This window comes from Cyberlindnera jadinii, assembly GCF_001661405.1.
Source record: "Cyberlindnera jadinii NRRL Y-1542 unplaced genomic scaffold CYBJAscaffold_6, whole genome shotgun sequence".
Taxonomy (NCBI): Eukaryota; Fungi; Ascomycota; class Saccharomycetes; order Phaffomycetales; family Wickerhamomycetaceae; genus Williopsis; species Williopsis jadinii.
In genome coordinates this window covers 339,536-356,162 of record NW_017963657.1, presented here as the reverse complement: position 1 = coordinate 356,162, position 16,627 = coordinate 339,536, and the positions used below count along the sequence as shown (strand labels likewise).

The window sequence follows — 16,627 nt, the reverse complement described above, 5'->3', positions numbered from 1 at the left end:
CGTAAGATTCATTAGAATATGAGAATAAGAAACAAAACAAAAGACAAACAGAATACCAAAAAGCGTAGAACAGGAAACCAACTAAAACTTCTAAAAGGAACAGTGTGAAGGGGGTGATCATTAGTGTACGTGAATCAACAACTGATGGATAATTTTTTCGTTGCCAAAACGGTGGTGGACTCTTTTTGGAAAAAATGTACCAATATCTCCAAATTGTCCAATAGATGAAAGACTTCATTCGAAAACCCATTGAAGTTCTCGTAGTAATTCAATAAACAGTCATAGATAAACAAATACTGTCTCAAATTTTGCACCATCGATATACGTTGATTTCTAAAAGTTTCAACAGTCTCGAAAACAGGATCAAAGACATTATAACCTTCAATCGAACTTTTGTCAGTGACAAATTGCTCATTGATGATGGAGTCCAACGTGCAAAACGTCCCTGTGCGTCCACACCCAGCAGAACAGTGGACGATTACGTTGTCATTGGTCTTGTGCAGACGTTCAAGAATCATGCTCTTTAAGTAGATCAATTTTAAAACGTCATCTTGCTGTGAGTTCAGCAAAACATCCAGGTCTGACCAGTTAAGGATTTGTATCTGTAGGATGTCTTCATTGTACGGGTTCGACTTCAACCTTCTAATGACCATTTCGTCGGATTTGTAAGTCTCCAAGAGGTCGAAGTTGATATCGTCCCAATATGGGTAGCATTTCTCCACACCATTTTCGAATTGGCTTGTTAAAGTGATAATTAATTCAACTCTGTTATCGTGGCATAGTTTGGCAAAATCCTTGGCTGTAGATTCCAAAGGCGCCTGTGTCGCAATGTACTTCATCCTCGACACATTTGGAGCACTTACAAAGTTAGCATTGATGTAATCATGGCTTTCATGAGTGGGCGTGCTGGCCAATTTCACTCTTGAATGTTCGTACGGGAAAATATCCTTATATCTATTTTTGAAGCCAAGCTCGATTCCAGATCCAACGCCATCAGATGAGATCATCGCATTGATACGGTTTCTCTCTTCAATCTCCAAAGATTTGAACTTTTCAATTAAGGACAACTTAGAACTATGTTCAAACAAATTGGTTAACCATTTTGGTGTCTTGTCGCTGGTTGAGTGATTCATAGCCAAGCTAAGGAATTTGAACTCATTAAGGACTTTGTAATTGTCAAAATCGTAAAACTCTTCATTATGACGAATCTTGAACACTGGTGTTTGAGGGATTTTTGGCAAATGAAACCTTGCCAAGTTTGGTGAAACTGACAATGTACTTGGTATGTTAGCCAGTGATAAAGATCGGCCATGAGGTGGTGGTTTCAGTTCTGTTTGTTGCGATGAGGATGTGCTGACTCGAGCATTATCAACAAACTCGGGATATTGCGATCCAAAAGACTGGAAGCCTGACTCAACGACACAGAGTTCTGCGTCGCAGCTCTCATCATTGATAAACTTATTCAGACACCCATAAAGAGTAAGAGGCACTTCACCATTAATAATTTCGTACTGTTCATAAAACACGATTCTCTTGTGTGGAATTTCATGAGATTCCAAGAAATTGGTCAGTCTCACGTTATCACCAAACGTTATATTACCCAAACACTTCTGCAAGGTGAAATTTGGGCGTTTCAAAAGCGTCGATGGTATATTTAAGTTGATTGAGTTAGTCACATGACCCGAGTTGAACTCGGTAAACGGTCTAACGTCGATGAAGAAAGTACTGTCAGTTGGGGAAGACATCAGCTCTGCAGTGTCCTCATTCTTCAACAACTTCACGCCCGGTTGTAATGCAAATTTAGCCACTTTTTTCAACATCCCAGATGTCGTGGTGGGCGATAGTGGTAACCCGTTGAAAGTACCGACACTCTGCTGTGATCCTACGGACGAGGAAGAGTTGAACCGCCGTAGCCTATGGCTAAACGTTGTGTCGATCGACGATACAGAGTTGCAGGAATCCTGCTTTGAATGTTGCTGCTGTTGAAGGAATGGGGGACAAGGTTCCAAGAGTGCGGCTTCAGAGGATACTTTATCTCTCAAGTTCGCCTGTCTCATAGATTCTTCGAATGGGTTGTTGTTCTGCACCCTCATCGAATCCATGAACTGACCTTCCTTCGCTTCTTCGATCGCGGAGAAGGAGTTTGTGAACGTCTTCGAAGATGGTACTGACCTAAATGTCTCTTCAGTTTGTTTCAGCGTATACTCTTGTGGCTGGAACGAAAACATATTTTCCAGTCGAGAGTACAGTGCTTATATGCGAGTTCTCTGGTGGGTTCTTGTTGTAGAAAAACACAGAAATTTGCCAGCTGGATCGGAATATATATTTCTTCAACTTTCAACAGTTTGAACGGTCTTACGCCTTGTATTGCTTCAACGTAGTGCGGTGTGTTTCCCTTCCTCTGTTGTGTATTGTTCGTTTCAACGGTCGAGGACAACTGTATTTTTAGCCTTTAGAGTTGAGAATTATCCTCTTGTCGGAGTGCTCGCAGTTTCTATTTTGATGTATTTTGAGGTACTTGGAACAACCTAAGGCAGCTTAAACACAGGGTCTTGGACAGGTTTAATGCGCTGGAAGACGAGGGCCTTGAGCAGATGGTTTGAGTGTTGATAGTTCGAGGTTGCTGGGTAGTTTGAGTAAAAGGAGGTGGTTGATAAAAATTTGTTTTACAGAAGGGGGATACGACATGTGTTTGCATGGGAGTTCACTGGTACAGAGGACATACTGAGAAAAGCGAGTCAAACGAAGAAGCAGAAAGAGAGACAGAGGCATACATCATACATAGGCGCAAATGTATGGGCATAGGTCCGGAAAACATTCCAAGTCGGAGGATTTCAAGGAGACGAGGGGCGCACGTTTACGTCATACAGCAGTGGATCTTAGCGACTCCGATCATGGAGGCCGTTCTAGACCTTTTGCTTGAAATTTTTGGAAAGCACCCCAACTTTCGAGAGAGAGAGATCGCTGGATCAGCGCAGGGCCTAGGATTAGGAACGACAGGATGGCCCGCAGGCTTGATTGGAAGGTCTGTGATTGATACCATGTTTCCACTGGGTTACGGAGTGGATATTACTGTGTTGGTGAATCTGTTACAACCATATTATCTTCTCTCTTTTTTCGCTTTTCATTGGAAAGGACCCGGGTGAATTTACGTCAAAGTATGCCTCGGACGTCTTTATTCTACGTTTTATATTTATGCAGTGCGTGTAATGAAAGGACCGGTTATTTGGAATTTATCAGATCCACGTTGCGACTACAAGAATGATAGCTTATCATATTCTAGGGCTCACTAGGTATATGTTTACCATGTTAGCTACAAACCACACACAGGTCCTATAAATATACTTATGGGGCTAGCTTATCAAGAATCCCAACTTTATCAACTTAGCATGCAGCAGGGAAACTCCATGGGACTATTGTAACTGAGATAGATGAAAAGATCCAGAGCTCGGCTGAATGAAAAGTAAAGTTGGTTTCAATTTCCAACTCAGAAGTGTTGGAATGTGTGTGTGTGTGTGTATGGTCCAGCAAGTGGTGGGCTCTTGAGGCAGCTGCCTCTTGGTTTTATTACCTGGCCTGAGCCAATTATAGAACATTAATGGCCATTTCTAGTTCTCAATGGTCTCTGGCAGCTGTTCTCGCAGCCTTTCTGGCAACCCAAGCTTCCAACTTCCCACTAGTTTCCTGCACATATCAGGAAACTCGGTTTCGCCTTGAGGAGGACTTTGACAAGTCATCCATTTTGGCAACTTTTCTGGCGACGAAGTTCGGCCCAGTATAATTTGCAAGTGTTGAGGCCAAAGCTTCGACAAGTTCGCAAAAGCAAACGTCCTAGTCTTACATAGTAACCCTTCGAAAGCTACAACTTGCAAAGTGCAAGGGCAGAACCTGTCTCATATGAGGCCCCTACACTTGATACATATTTCACAATTTATGGGCGTATTGCGATTGCATGAATTACCGCGGCTGTTATCCACACCCAAGGCGCTGAATCTCCACCAGATTGGGAACCCTTCAGGGAAAATGGTCCAAATTGACGAGGGAGGAGGGGAGTGGACCTAATCATTTCAGGTTGCAATGGAATGGGCACTTGATGGACCATCATTCACGTGAACTGGGACAGGTATCATGAAACCTTTCCCAGTGCATATTCACCGAGAAAGAACACTCACCGTTAATCATGAGGTGTGTCTCACGACCTCTTTCGAGATTTGGACCCCACTGCTGTCGCAGTATCCCATACTTGCCCAATGCCGACGCACAACTGTGGCATACCAAGAATTCGTATGCGTGTGCAGTAATAAGTTGCATTGAGACTCTTTAACGGTCAATTTGTTAAGCACACGCCACAGCGAGCAGCGTGGATCATGCACGTACTTTTTAATTGCCTGCGATTACCACACAGCTTTTGATTTGTAATTACCATAGTGTATAGGATCGTCAATGTGTGTTGTGAGCTTCTAGGTTGGTTCTTCCGTTTTACACATCATTGTATGCACTATAAGGGTAGCAACCAAGGCATCATCTGTGAATATAACACGATATTTAAATTGCATACGTATGGCTGACGTATGCATGTCATGGATTCGTTGGTACAGTTAGGGCTCCTGAGATACCACACTTTGGCGTTTCATCAGTATACTGGTTTTAGTAGCATGTTTCAGTAACAGATTTGCCCAGTGGTATTTACAGGGGAGATTCAGCCAGGGTACTGTTCGACTTTCGCCCAGTAGCGTAAGGGTTACTGTGCTTGTTCTTCACCGTAGCGGACATCAATTACAGCTTTAACTGAGCAAGTACTAAAACAGAACTGTTCCAGTCCTAATGATATATCAATTCACCTTGAGCGGCAGTGGTTGAGATATGTTTAAACTCAGAATAGCCAAAGTGTAATCTCGAATGATGTATGTAGGACCTATGTACATCAATCTTACACTCATATATGTCTTCCAATTATTAATGCTCGTAAAAACCGAATTGATGGAAGATGACACTCGCGCCATGAAACTATACAATAGCAGATCTAGATGGCGGCGATGAAAATTGTAGTAGTTATCAAATATGCTGGTACCACATCCAAAATGTATCACCAACTTGAAACAATCGCTGGAATGGGCAGTTTCATGGAACAGTTCTGTTTGAGATGCTTTACATACCCAGAAACCTCATTCAATTTTCTCTTTGTTATAACTACGATAGAGAACAGCCTTGTTATCCCACAATCCACCCTGAGCTGCACATACAGATAACAATTTAACATTATACGCTTTGTGATGTAGATAGAGATTTACATGGATGCATCATAGAAGTAGACTCCACCTCCATCTATTGGATGAACTTCCCTCGTACACAAGTCAGGTGCTTTCCGAAACTGGTGGCGATTTGTAACATTTGGGAACAACACAGGACCTGGAAGACTCATCAATTTTATGATGTAAGATTAGAAGAATACTAGCACCGCTGGTAGAATCCAGCAAAACTCTCACTGCTTCATAGTATGGTTCAACTACACTGCGATGTGATGGATTGGCACATTGATGGTTTTTGCAAAGGGCCATGGAACCAGTGCTACGTCATATCACGCCTGTGCTCATAACCAGGAAGTATATTTGAAGACAGTCGTTGACATCCCTAAAACATAAACAAACAAACAAACAAACAAACAACTGGCAGAGTCTTCTATCATAACAGTCTACCACGGATCACAGTTCCCACATATAAAACATCATTTTAGCCATGCCATTAGATGATAAAACAATCAGAAAGGTGTCCAAGAAGTACACATCGAACATGACGCGTCAGTGGTCAAAGCCATCATCACAGCTGCTCCAGGCAGTGGAGGATATTCTTATGACTAACAAGTCAAAATGCCTGGAGATGGTTCCTTCGAAGAAGATAAACTCGCAGAATATCGCAATGACAAACTTCATAAACGATTTCATGGCAGATTTCAGCAGGACAAAGCTACCGAAGGCAACGAAGCTTGATGATTTTGATTATGATTACCAGCTGAAGAGACAAAGTGCACTACTGAATAGAGAGTCCAACGAAAAGAAGATAGTGAGGAATCTGAAACGTACACTTATCCAAGAAGAGGACAAACTAAACCAGACGACAAAGTTTTTAAAGTCGTACGAAAAACTGAATGAAGAAGAGGACAAGAAACTCAGGCAGGTTATGGATGAATTTGAAATAGAACATTCCAACGAGGGAACAATGTTTGATGATATCAAGCTGGTGGGTTTGGACCTCGATACAATACAATCAGACTCTGAATTACAAGAGTTGATGAAGAACTTTGATAGCCAACTTGAAAAGTTGGACAACCAGTCAAAGTTGTACCACGATATCGTTGGTAGATTGGACAAAGTGCTTGAGAATCTTTAAAAGGATACCATTCTACACAGATACTTTTGGAAACATTAAAAATGACGTTTTTTCGATTTTATACACCCATCATAATCCACACAAACAAAAGATCAAAATAGTTTTAGATATGAACCTTTTAACCAGTTTAGTCAGCGTTACGACGAGCAGCGTGCTTAGCAGCTCTCTTACCGGTACCGAAGACCTTCTTGTCTCTGTTCTTCTTTTGCTTTCTTTGTTGTCTAGAAGCCTTCTCAACCTTTTGGGCCAAACCGTATCTGACCAATCTGTAGGTTGGCTCGAACTTCTTAGCATCAGCAACAGAGTTGTAGACAAGACCGAAACCAGTAGACTTACCACCACCGTATTGGGTTCTGAAACCAAAGACAGAGACAGCATCCTTGTCAGCCTTGTAAGTGGCAGCCAACTTCTCTCTCAACTCATCCTTGGAGACGTTAGCCCTGTTTGGGTGCAAAACGTCAATGACGAATTGGAGTCTAGCCAACAATGGGTTGTTAATAACCTTTCTGGTTCTAATGGTAATAGCGTCACTCTGTAAACTGTTAGTATTTCGTTCTTACTGGACTGAGGGAAAAATGACAGTAATACGGGAAATGATCATATAAGCGTTGGCTCTCATCATCTGGGAAGATGATCAGGAAACGTTGAATCACACCTAGTGCTATCCGATGTTTTCTCTCAACTGGATCTATATCTTTTGTTTTTCATTCCTCCAGTCAAGCTATTGAAAAACGCTCAAAACGTTCTTATATGGTAACCCCCCAAACTATACCCGCAAGCTCTGATGTAATGATTCCATTCCTTGTTTGACATCTTCTATGAACATGACGACATCTGTTACTGATCCCTTTTCCCACATGTATTCTCTATAACATACCATTCTGTCTTGATGATGTCCGAACTGTTCACCTTGTAGTTGATGTTCAAAGGTTGAAGAATTTCAATTTTTTGTTTGTCAGAGTCCCAAGCGACACACGCAAAAAAGTCCACTTCTTACATAATAACACAGCGCAAGATTAGGTAATAGAAGTGAGTGGGTTGGTGTACGGAAGTGGCATTTTTTTCGTAAAGGAGCAGTCACAAATATTTAATTTAATACACATCCATACACCACGATTCCACGAAATTGTTTGATGGTCATGTGCGATTATCAAAGCTCACGGGACCCTCCATCATGCAGGACATGGCATCAATGTACATCAGTGTTCGATGGATGATTGGACACATATATCTTGGGAAATAAATATGTCACTAGTATACTGTGCCCAAGTAGAGCAGGAAGATTCCGATGTATTCAAGTAGGTATAGAGTGAATTATCTGGTATTTTGCACTCAATAACATGAAGTAGTCGGCTCATCAAGAGCAACAACAAAGGTATCTTGTTATTGGAGAATGTTTGATTTGACCAAACAGTTTAGATGACAGATACATGTGAATCTTTCAGCTAAATACTCTGTTATCATGTCACAGCTTTTCACTTGCTTGATATTTCCAGAGTTACTTGTAGCTTTTCCAAGAGTTTCAATGTTATTTGTCTAAATAATCTTTTCTTACGCACTTCCTGAGTATCCAAGACCGAAGAAATTCAGCACTTGGCCAATGCTTGAAGCATTGCATGCTTAGCTAGTATTGTCATGGCTTGACTAGCATATCTATTGGAAGAGTAATACTCTTGGAGATTCTTTCTTCAGTGCTGCAAATATTTTCATATATTGGCTTGATTCTTCAACAAGTTTGAACAAGCTCTTTAAATCAGCAAAGTAGATACTTGAACCAACATGGGGAACGATTGCTCTTGTAGGAAGAAGACTATAAGTGATATCATCTACAGAAGTTAAATCAAAAATTTGCACAAGTGGTCTGCGCATTTGGACCAGACAACCATTTATAATATTCTGAAAAGATAAGATAACCCATTGTATTGACTGGAGGCTTTTGCATTATAAAAATATAATGAGAACTGTCGTAATACTGTACATTATCTAGAGCTTCAACGTAGACGAAATCGGTAGCTATGATCTTACAGAGGTGTTCACCATTACTGTATCAGCTTGTTCAATCACAGTACAAGTTGTAAACACAGGTCCGACATGATTATCACCTTCTAAGCAAGTAACGATGTACTGTTGAATTTACAATCATTAGTCAAATCCAAATGTCATGATGATTCGACTACGTTTCCAGCTCATCTGTCCAACTATAGATTTCTGCTTAGTCCCACACATAAACACTTTCTACATAGTATTATAATAAATCAGAAATATTTCCATGATCAATTACTGCCTCTTAACTAGCATAATTTCTTTTACATTCAATATGACTGTATATTTTATTTGACCTCATTAATACAATAAAAAATCTATGGTTTACCTAACATATTAAAGCTTGGGAAACAGATTGAAACGTCTTCAAAACTAGTTCATTGTTCTACAAACCGAATTACCAGAGATTGAGTGGCTACCAAGAGCAGACGTGTTTCTTCAATAACTAAAAAGCAATACAGTGATTATGTAACCTTGTTTGAACAAAAGAAAAAACACAGCATAGAAAGCCTTTGCAAGCCTACAAAAGCTTCAAGTACACCTATAACTCAGGAATGATACCAACTACAAGGATTAATGAGAAAGGAATTACTGCTAGTGTAGCTCATCTTTCATCAACATCTGTCAATTTACTAAGGTTGACTATTGCTGCGCGTACCGGCACTTTAATATGACGCGAAGCTTTGTTTACGATTTTTCAAACGCGTTCTTCCACGATGTTCATACCAGTTTCATTGGGTAAATTAAAGACCAAGAAATGAACAATCAACTTGAAACAGACTCTTTCCATGAGACTGGAAGTGATGTGCCAGCGGAGCCGCAGACTTCTAAGCAGAACGTCGACGATTTGCTTGGGCTGAACTTGAACACGGACGAGGCCAAGGATACTACCAAACCTCGTGTACGTCGTCCCAGGTTCCTTCAAGATACCCATCTTTTATCTGTTCGAGGATTGAAATATGTTAGGAACAATGCACAGAGAAGAGTGAGAAAGAATATCCAGCATAAAAACGAGTACACGAACTTGACAAACCTCCTGACGTTTTACCAAATCTGGGGCCATAATTTATTCCCAAAGGCCAAGTTTAGTGACTTCTTAGATATGTGTGCCACTGCTGGGGCAAAGAAGCCTGTGAAGCACCTGAGAGAAACGTATAAGTTACAAGATAGGGGAATCTACATGGCTGATGAGCTTCCTGAGAGACCTGGACTATATGGTGTGCCGGCTAATGTTATGCATAAACAAATAGGGGAGGAGTTGGAGGAAACGGTTTTGTCAGAGCGTGGGTTGCGTGACCATGACTTAGACAGCACACAAGCGAGAGGATCAAGCCGTGATGATGGACACCAGCCAGCGAGCCTTTTTGTTCCTGCTGAAGAGAATGACGAAGACGGTGCACAAAAGAATGGCCATCAAGTCAACGACGAGGATAGTAATATTACAAAGGCTGATGGCGATGCCAGAGGGAGCGAGAAGAAGAGCACCGATGAAGGATTTGACGATGAGTTTGACGATGAGTTTGACGACGACGACGACGACCTGCTGTTTGCCAATATTGGAGCCAAACCGGACTCCTCCACAACCACGACTAATATTGAGAAAGCGACCGCAATGGAGAAAGACCCTACTTTGGAAGAAGACCCTACACTGGAAGAATTCGACCAATTCGAAGAGATGGACGAACACGAGGCAGAACTAGAAGCGATGCGTGAATACGGCCTCTAAAACACCGCTTCATTTATTGTGTCATATCATGTAGGCGCCTGGATCACAGCAAAGCATCTCTATGTCCGACTCACACACCACGCACCGTTTAATCACATACCGTGTATTTCACCATCACTGGCAAGTGGATACGAGCAATTACTCCCGTCTTGACTCCGACTCTCACTTGCTACCTGCTCGCTTGCATTTCCAAACAGGGCTGTTAGTCCCAATAGCCCCAGTTGCCAATCAGCGAGCCACAGCATGCAAGAGCCACTGTGGGCACGGAAACTTACTTGATGGGGAAGTTTGTTCGGAGCATGGAAGGAAAACAAATGGGACTCAAGGACATAACCAAGCCATAATCCCTTGCCTGTCCATTGCAATTGTGGCTCTTTGCAGCGTGATGGGACAATAGCGGGTGAAGCTGAAACAGTCTGCCTGCCCAAGCTCTCGCTGACTCTGCGCGGCCATTGTATGTTCCCGTGCGGGCTGGACATTATTATTTGTTTGCATTTGCCTGCTAAGACGGCCACAGGGAACGATATCACAGCTGTGGCTATACTGAATGCAAATATGAGTGACAATCCTGTGACGTTTGTAAGACTGTGTACCTCACTGTGAAATTTAAGGGGTGTGTGACTCAGTGGGAGCGGTGGTATAAAAGCAAGGAGGTCTGTCATGCTGGAGCATGGTGCTTTACAGTTGTTTGGTGATGAGTTGTTATTTGCTGTTCAACTGACATAGATAGAGCCATATTTCCATCACAGTTGTGAATATTGTCGTAATAATGAGTACTGATACCCTTTCACGCGAGCCAACAAAGCTCGAGCCTGTCACATTGAAGAGAAAATTCACCGAAGATGAGAGATCCAATAGTGTTGTTTCATTGGCCAGCACCGATGGTGATCGTCTAGATGATAAATTGGACCAACAGTCATCAGATTCAGATTCAGATTCCAAGGTTGAAAGTAAGAAGAGAAGAGTTTCGCCAGAGGATGGAATCACAGAGACGGAGTTACACTTGGTTGAGAACGACACTGATGATCTTCAAACAGCATTGGTTATCAAATCATTTGAGGAGCCATTTAGCGTTGACGAGAAGTACCCTGTTCCAGATTTGGGCGAACATGAAGTTCTCATTGAGAACAAGTTTATTGGATTGAACCCTATAGATTGGAAGGGCAAGAAGTATAGATTTGGCGTGTATTCATTTCCCTGGATTCAAGGACGTGAGTCGTCTGGAGTTGTCAAGAAAGTTGGTTCTAAAGTTGCAAACTTGGCGACTGGCGATGAAGTTTTCATTGCCTCAACGTCATACAGAGATCTGAGAACGTCGACATTCCAACAATACTCCATATTTGACTCTCGTCTTGTATGGAAATTACCGAAGAATGTTTCTCTGAAGGAAGGTGCTGGTGTTGGAGTCGGTCTGGTTACCGCTTCCTCAGTGATGGAGGAGTTGAACGTCAACATCTTCGAGAACGAAGACTTTGACAAGGAGCAATACATTTCACCAGAAGACCGTGACTCTATCTTGATCTGGGGAGGCTCCAGTGGTGTAGGAAGCTATGTCATTCAACTTGCCAAGGTTGCAGGCTTTAAGAAGATCATTTCAGTGTCCAGTCTCAAACATGAAAAGTTCCTGAAAGATATTGGTGCTACCCATATCCTGGACAGATTCAAAGAGCTGGATGAGCTGAAGAAGGAACTCCACGAAATCCTACCTAATGGGCTACAGATTGGCATCGACGTTGTCGGCAAGCAGACGTCTGACCATGTCATCCATTTTCTCAACCTTGGCGATAACAACAATGACAGCACCAAAACCTTTGTCGGTGTTGTGTCAATGCCGTCCAAAGACCTTGACAGTGAACTGCTAAAGAACATTGAAGTGAAACAGGTGCTCATAAAGAAATTCCATGAGAATGTGAAGCATGGCGAGAACCTTGTCAGGGTCACCCACGATCTACTGGACTCTGGTAAGATTGTATCGCAGAAGAACCTCAAGCTATACAGTGGCTTTGAAGGCATCATATCCGGGCTGGAAGATTTGGAGAAGTATGGTGCAAGCAACGAGAAGTACGTTGTTGAACTATAAGGGTAAAATGGTTACGTTTATTTACAGGTTATAGATAATATACAACACAATTAACCACTCTTCAATCATAGTATTCCTTGTCGACATGGTGTAGAGCGCAGCTGTCATCCAAGAACGGTAATTCCCACATCGGGTGTTGTCCGTGACGGAACATCACCATTTCCGGGAAATTACTGTTTTTATCCATTATCCCTGTACATTCGATGCGAAGGGCCCCACGTGGATTATCAACGCTGCCAAAAATGAACCTCCCTCCCAAGAAAAGCGTGGGCTTTCTCCCTTTGGACGTAAAATGTGGTTGCCTTATGTATCATTGAGCTGTTAAACGTATTAAAATTTTTATATTTTCTCTTCACAGTTAACTTCAACAGTACCCTGCTCGGTGTTACAAAGAAGATATAGCCACCATTTGCACAACTGTTAACCATGTCTTCTGCTCCTCTTCTACAATCAGCTCCAGGTACGTTGTTTACAGATTAAGTCTTATCGATGTGCCGATTCCGCAAGATCAATTGGCCGGGCCATGTCTCCTGGATTGAAGCGACAACGTGTGTACTAACGCTGAGCACAATATAGGTAAGAGAATTGCGCTTCCTACTCGTGTGGAACCAAAGGTGTTCTTCGCCAATGAACGTACTTTCCTCTCGTGGTTGAACTTCACCGTGGTCCTCGGAGGTTTGGGTGTTGGTCTGCTCAACTTTGGTGACAGAGTTGGCCGTATATCTGCTGGTTTATTCACCTTTGTCGCCATGGCCACGATGGTATACGCCCTCGTGACCTACCACTGGAGAGCAGTTGCTATCAGAAAGAGAGGTTCAGGCCCTTACGATGACAGATTCGGTCCTACAATGCTATGTTTGTTCTTGCTCGTGGCTGTTGTCGTTAACTTCGTCCTTAGATTGAGATCCACCTGAGTGCTTCCTTGCGCTGACGAACACATCTGCACAGAACAAAAGATAAAATGTATATCAAATAACCAATATCATGGACCCTCATGCACAATTCTTAACGCCATGAAGGTACGTATCCTCAACTCGCCATAGTTACACAATTAACTGGCCAATCAATCTAATGATCTCTACCCTTGCGGTGATGTTAGAAACTGTAGGAGACCTACAACCGCATACAATGGTGTTCCTGATTGCAATCCCTCATGGAGCCGTATACGTATTATGGCATGTGCGAGGTTTCTCACCAAAAAATCCCCAAGAAGATGGAAACATCCACTTGTACACCTGAGAAAGAACAACAAGGCAAGCCAAGTACAAGTAATGGATCCACGCGTGAGAGATCTATATAAACGGCTCATATACATAGCGAGAGAGTATCCGTGAGTGTGCCATGATCCTTTCTCCAAGACTGCATCGCTAATATCACCAACACACAGACAAGGAATTGACTACATCAGGCCGAAGCTCAAGGCTGGCTTCCAGAGGAATCGCGCATTGACTGATACTGAGGCTGTGGACCAGGCGTTGGAGAAGGGAGAATACATATACAAGGGTAAGGACAAGCGATCTTGTCCCCTGTTATGGCATACTAACGATATTATTTTAGAGATTGAGACGCTAATATTTCTGCGTAGGTACAGAGAGATGAAGAGACGATACTACAGTTGATATTGAAGACAATACAGGGGAAAGTTAACATAATAAAAGGAATATCAAATTCATAACAGACGTAACAAAGTTTTTAGGCGCTCTTGGACTTGATAGCGACTCTAACAGCCTTCACTTGGGTGTAGTTGTCCAAGGCATCGATACCCATTTCTCTTCCGATACCGGATTCACCGTAACCACCGAATGGAACTTGTTGGTGGAAATCGTTGTATGTGTTGATCCAGACAGTACCAGCCTTGACTCTGTTGGCAACGTCAATGGCCTTGTTAATATCAGTGGTGTGGATACCAGCAGCCAAACCGTAGTTAGAGTCGTTGGCCATCTTGACAACCTCATCAACAGTAGAGAACTTTGAGATGGTGACAACAGGGCCAAAGATCTCCTCCTTGACAATTCTGTGGTCTTCCTTAACATCAGCGAAAATGGTTGGCTTGATGAAGTAACCTTTGTCACCAAGTCTCTCACCACCAGCAATCAAGGTGGCACCTTCATCCAAACCGGTCTTGACGTAGGACAAGATCTTGTCAAGTTGCATTTGGGAAGTCTGAGCACCTTGGAAAGTACCTTCAGCGAATGGTTCACCAACCTTCAATGAGTTTGCAGCGTTCTTGAACTCATCTAGAACCTTCTCGTAAACACCATCTTGGACGTAGACACGGGAACCAGCACAACAGACCTCACCAGAGTTGAAGAAGATACCGGTAATCAAACTTTGAACGGTTTGCTTGACATCAGCGTCGTTGAAGACAATGTTTGGAGACTTACCACCCAACTCCAAAGTGACCTTCTTCAAGTTGGATTGAGCAGCAGCTTCCATAATGTGACGACCAGTAGCTGTAGAACCGGTGAATGCAATCTTCTTGATTTTTGGGTGACGAGCAATCTTTTCACCCACAATCTTACCGAAACCTGGAACGATGTTCACGACACCAGCTGGGATACCGGCCTCGTTACACAGCTTGGAGACGTATAAAGCGGAAAGTGGAGTTGCCTCAGCTGGTTTGAGAACCACGGTGTTACCAGTGGCCAAAGCTGGACCAATCTTCCACGACCACATCAAGAGAGGGAAGTTCCATGGGATGATTTGACCACAGACACCAATTGGCTCTCTCTTAGTGTAGTTGAAGTGTGAGTTACCAGTTTCAATGACACGTCCGTAAACCTTATCAGCAAAACCAGCACATGATCTAAGGTACTTGGAGACAAGAGCAACATCATAACGAGAACACAAGAGGGACTTACCGTTATCCATAGATTCAATGCCAGCAAGGATCTCAGCGTGCTCATCGATCAAGTCAGCCAACTTGTAGAGCACACGTCCTCTGAACTCTGGGTCAGCAGTGGACCATGTAGAGTCGAAGGCCTTTGAAGCAGCCTCAACAGCAGCCTCGACATCGTCTTCACGGGCCTCGTAGATGTGCAAGATTTCCTCCTCCGTGGATGGGTTGATCACCTCGAAGGTCTTGTGTTGACGGGATTGGACGAATTCACCGTTGATGAAAAGACCAGTTGGTTGGTCATAGGTAACACCGTTTGGCAATGTGACTGGCACACTGAGTGGGATTGTGGAGTACAATCTTGAAGCTCTAAGAGCCAAGGAAAGTCTAAGAGCACTGACTTTAGTGGATGTTCTGAACATTGGATGGATCGATGATTAGAGAAGAGACGTCGGAGGCTAAACAACAGAGAAACTCAACCGGTATTTATAGTCGTTGCCATAGATGTAATTTGTAAAGCACAACCCCATATGGTCCTTAACTCCAGCGGGGGTCCTCACCTTCGATTAGTTTAGTGTTTTTTTCTTTTTTTTTTGCTTTGCAGTACACGTTGAATCTTCTACAAGCCATGAGGTCATCTTGAAACCAGTGGCCCTGTTCTCTGCATATGAAACAGTTTACAGCTCTCCCACACCTTTGAAAGTAATCAATTCGAGTCAGTCGGATTGCGATCCTTTGTGCGACATCGGTAACAAAACGGCTGCGAAAACGCAGCAGAGGTGAACAACCGGAGAGCGAAAAGAACCACGATATATCAGGAGGAGTAGCCAAAAGATTGGGACCGACGACTAGGATCTTCCATAGAGTTGGCGTATGGAGTGTCCTTCAGATGAATTCAAGCGATGGTGTATCCTCATCACGCGTAGCTCGTAGTGGCCTCGAGGGAGACGTCGATGCACGTTCTAATCTCCGTGCGATGAGCTTCCTGTCCCACTTGTTCAGGAGACGTTTCTGGTGGCCTTGGAAGTTAGGGCATCTGCCCACAACCAGGTGCTCTTACCCCGCTCGACGCTTTGGGAAAACATAGCCTACGGCGACGTAGGGCCAGGACACTTGGCTGTGGGCTGTGATTAGGTCTTTTGTGCTAGAGGGGGAGCCACCGGGCTGGAGTTCAAATGAAGAGATGGGCTCCAAGACTATGTGCTTGTTGTGAACAATGCGGAGTGGATAGTTCTAATAATTTATGTTGAAGACAATGGAGGAGGAGGGTTAGTGGGTTGGAAGGTGTTTTAATTACAGAGTAAGTTAGCGGCGTGGTGTCCCAGTTCTATGGTTCAGCCGGTAAACTGCATGTTTGGCATCTGTTGTGCTAGGGATGGTGTCCTGTTTAATGGGGGGGGGGGAGGTTGGCCCCGCAGTAGAGATCCTTCGAGAAATCTATACGTTCTTAAAACCGAGATCGATGTGTTCGGTCTGCCTTTCCAACCACTCACTCTGACAAATCAAGATGCCTTTTACTCTGAAGGGCAAAGTATAGTAGCTCTGTAGTTCAAGG

At 43.2% G+C, this 16,627-nt stretch overlaps 8 protein-coding genes across 8 annotated transcripts; 5 read left to right on the top strand and 3 right to left on the bottom strand.

Moving 5' to 3' along the window:
• Nucleotides 1-2: 2 nt before the first annotated feature.
• On the bottom strand, nt 3-2,682 carry PTP3 (tyrosine protein phosphatase PTP3). The gene has a single exon (XM_020215009.1). It carries the CDS (start codon nt 2,226-2,228, stop codon nt 135-137), a length of 2,094 nt encoding a protein of 697 aa, XP_020070649.1. The 5' UTR covers nt 2,229-2,682; the 3' UTR covers nt 3-134.
• A 3,054-nt stretch (nt 2,683-5,736) lies between these two features.
• USO1 (Uso1p) lies at nt 5,737-6,387 on the top strand (the record flags this gene model as incomplete). Its single annotated transcript, XM_020217364.1, has 1 exon — nt 5,737-6,387. The coding sequence occupies one exon, from the start codon at nt 5,737-5,739 to the stop codon at nt 6,385-6,387; it is 651 nt and encodes a 216-aa protein (XP_020070648.1).
• A 15-nt stretch (nt 6,388-6,402) lies between these two features.
• On the bottom strand, nt 6,403-7,560 carry RPS24A (40S ribosomal protein eS24; the record flags this gene model as incomplete). The annotated part of the gene is made up of 2 exons (XM_020217506.1): nt 6,403-6,919; nt 7,549-7,560. The coding sequence occupies 2 exons, from the start codon at nt 7,558-7,560 to the stop codon at nt 6,515-6,517; spliced, it is 417 nt and encodes a 138-aa protein (XP_020070647.1). The 3' UTR covers nt 6,403-6,514.
• Nucleotides 7,561-9,038: 1,478 nt separating this feature from the next.
• Nucleotides 9,039-10,317, top strand: CSM3 (Csm3p). The gene has a single exon (XM_020217979.1). It carries the CDS (start codon nt 9,188-9,190, stop codon nt 10,154-10,156), a length of 969 nt encoding a protein of 322 aa, XP_020070646.1. The 5' UTR covers nt 9,039-9,187; the 3' UTR covers nt 10,157-10,317.
• A 608-nt stretch (nt 10,318-10,925) lies between these two features.
• CYBJADRAFT_194117 (zinc-binding alcohol dehydrogenase family protein) lies at nt 10,926-12,294 on the top strand (the record flags this gene model as incomplete). Its single annotated transcript, XM_020217505.1, has 2 exons — nt 10,926-11,015; nt 11,073-12,294. The coding sequence occupies 2 exons, from the start codon at nt 10,926-10,928 to the stop codon at nt 12,234-12,236; spliced, it is 1,254 nt and encodes a 417-aa protein (XP_020070645.1). The 3' UTR covers nt 12,237-12,294.
• A 368-nt stretch (nt 12,295-12,662) lies between these two features.
• On the top strand, nt 12,663-13,150 carry VTC1 (Vtc1p; the record flags this gene model as incomplete). Its single annotated transcript, XM_020216866.1, has 2 exons — nt 12,663-12,696; nt 12,813-13,150. The coding sequence occupies 2 exons, from the start codon at nt 12,663-12,665 to the stop codon at nt 13,148-13,150; spliced, it is 372 nt and encodes a 123-aa protein (XP_020070644.1).
• Nucleotides 13,151-13,479: 329 nt separating this feature from the next.
• CYBJADRAFT_167636 (electron transfer flavoprotein regulatory factor 1) lies at nt 13,480-13,953 on the top strand. The gene is made up of 3 exons (XM_020215008.1): nt 13,480-13,566; nt 13,624-13,739; nt 13,794-13,953. The coding sequence occupies exons 1-3, from the start codon at nt 13,508-13,510 to the stop codon at nt 13,853-13,855; spliced, it is 237 nt and encodes a 78-aa protein (XP_020070643.1). The 5' UTR covers nt 13,480-13,507; the 3' UTR covers nt 13,856-13,953.
• On the bottom strand, nt 13,874-15,854 carry ALD5 (aldehyde dehydrogenase (NAD(P)(+)) ALD5). The gene has a single exon (XM_020215007.1). The coding sequence runs from the start codon at nt 15,492-15,494 to the stop codon at nt 13,929-13,931; it is 1,566 nt and encodes a 521-aa protein (XP_020070642.1). The 5' UTR covers nt 15,495-15,854; the 3' UTR covers nt 13,874-13,928.
• Between the last annotated feature and the right edge of the window lie 773 nt (nt 15,855-16,627).

Coding starts and splice junctions, on each gene's coding strand:
- PTP3 (XM_020215009.1), bottom strand. CDS start 2,228: ATGTTTTCGTTCCAGCCACAAGAGTATACGCTGAAACAAACTGAAGAG.
- CSM3 (XM_020217979.1), top strand. CDS start 9,188: ATGAACAATCAACTTGAAACAGACTCTTTCCATGAGACTGGAAGTGAT.
- CYBJADRAFT_167636 (XM_020215008.1), top strand. CDS start 13,508: ATGGATCCACGCGTGAGAGATCTATATAAACGGCTCATATACATAGCG. Junction 13,567..13,623: donor TACATAGCGAGAGAGTATCC/GTGAGTGTGCCA, acceptor ACCAACACACAG/ACAAGGAATTGACTACATCA. Junction 13,740..13,793: donor GGGAGAATACATATACAAGG/GTAAGGACAAGC, acceptor ATATTATTTTAG/AGATTGAGACGCTAATATTT.
- ALD5 (XM_020215007.1), bottom strand. CDS start 15,494: ATGTTCAGAACATCCACTAAAGTCAGTGCTCTTAGACTTTCCTTGGCT.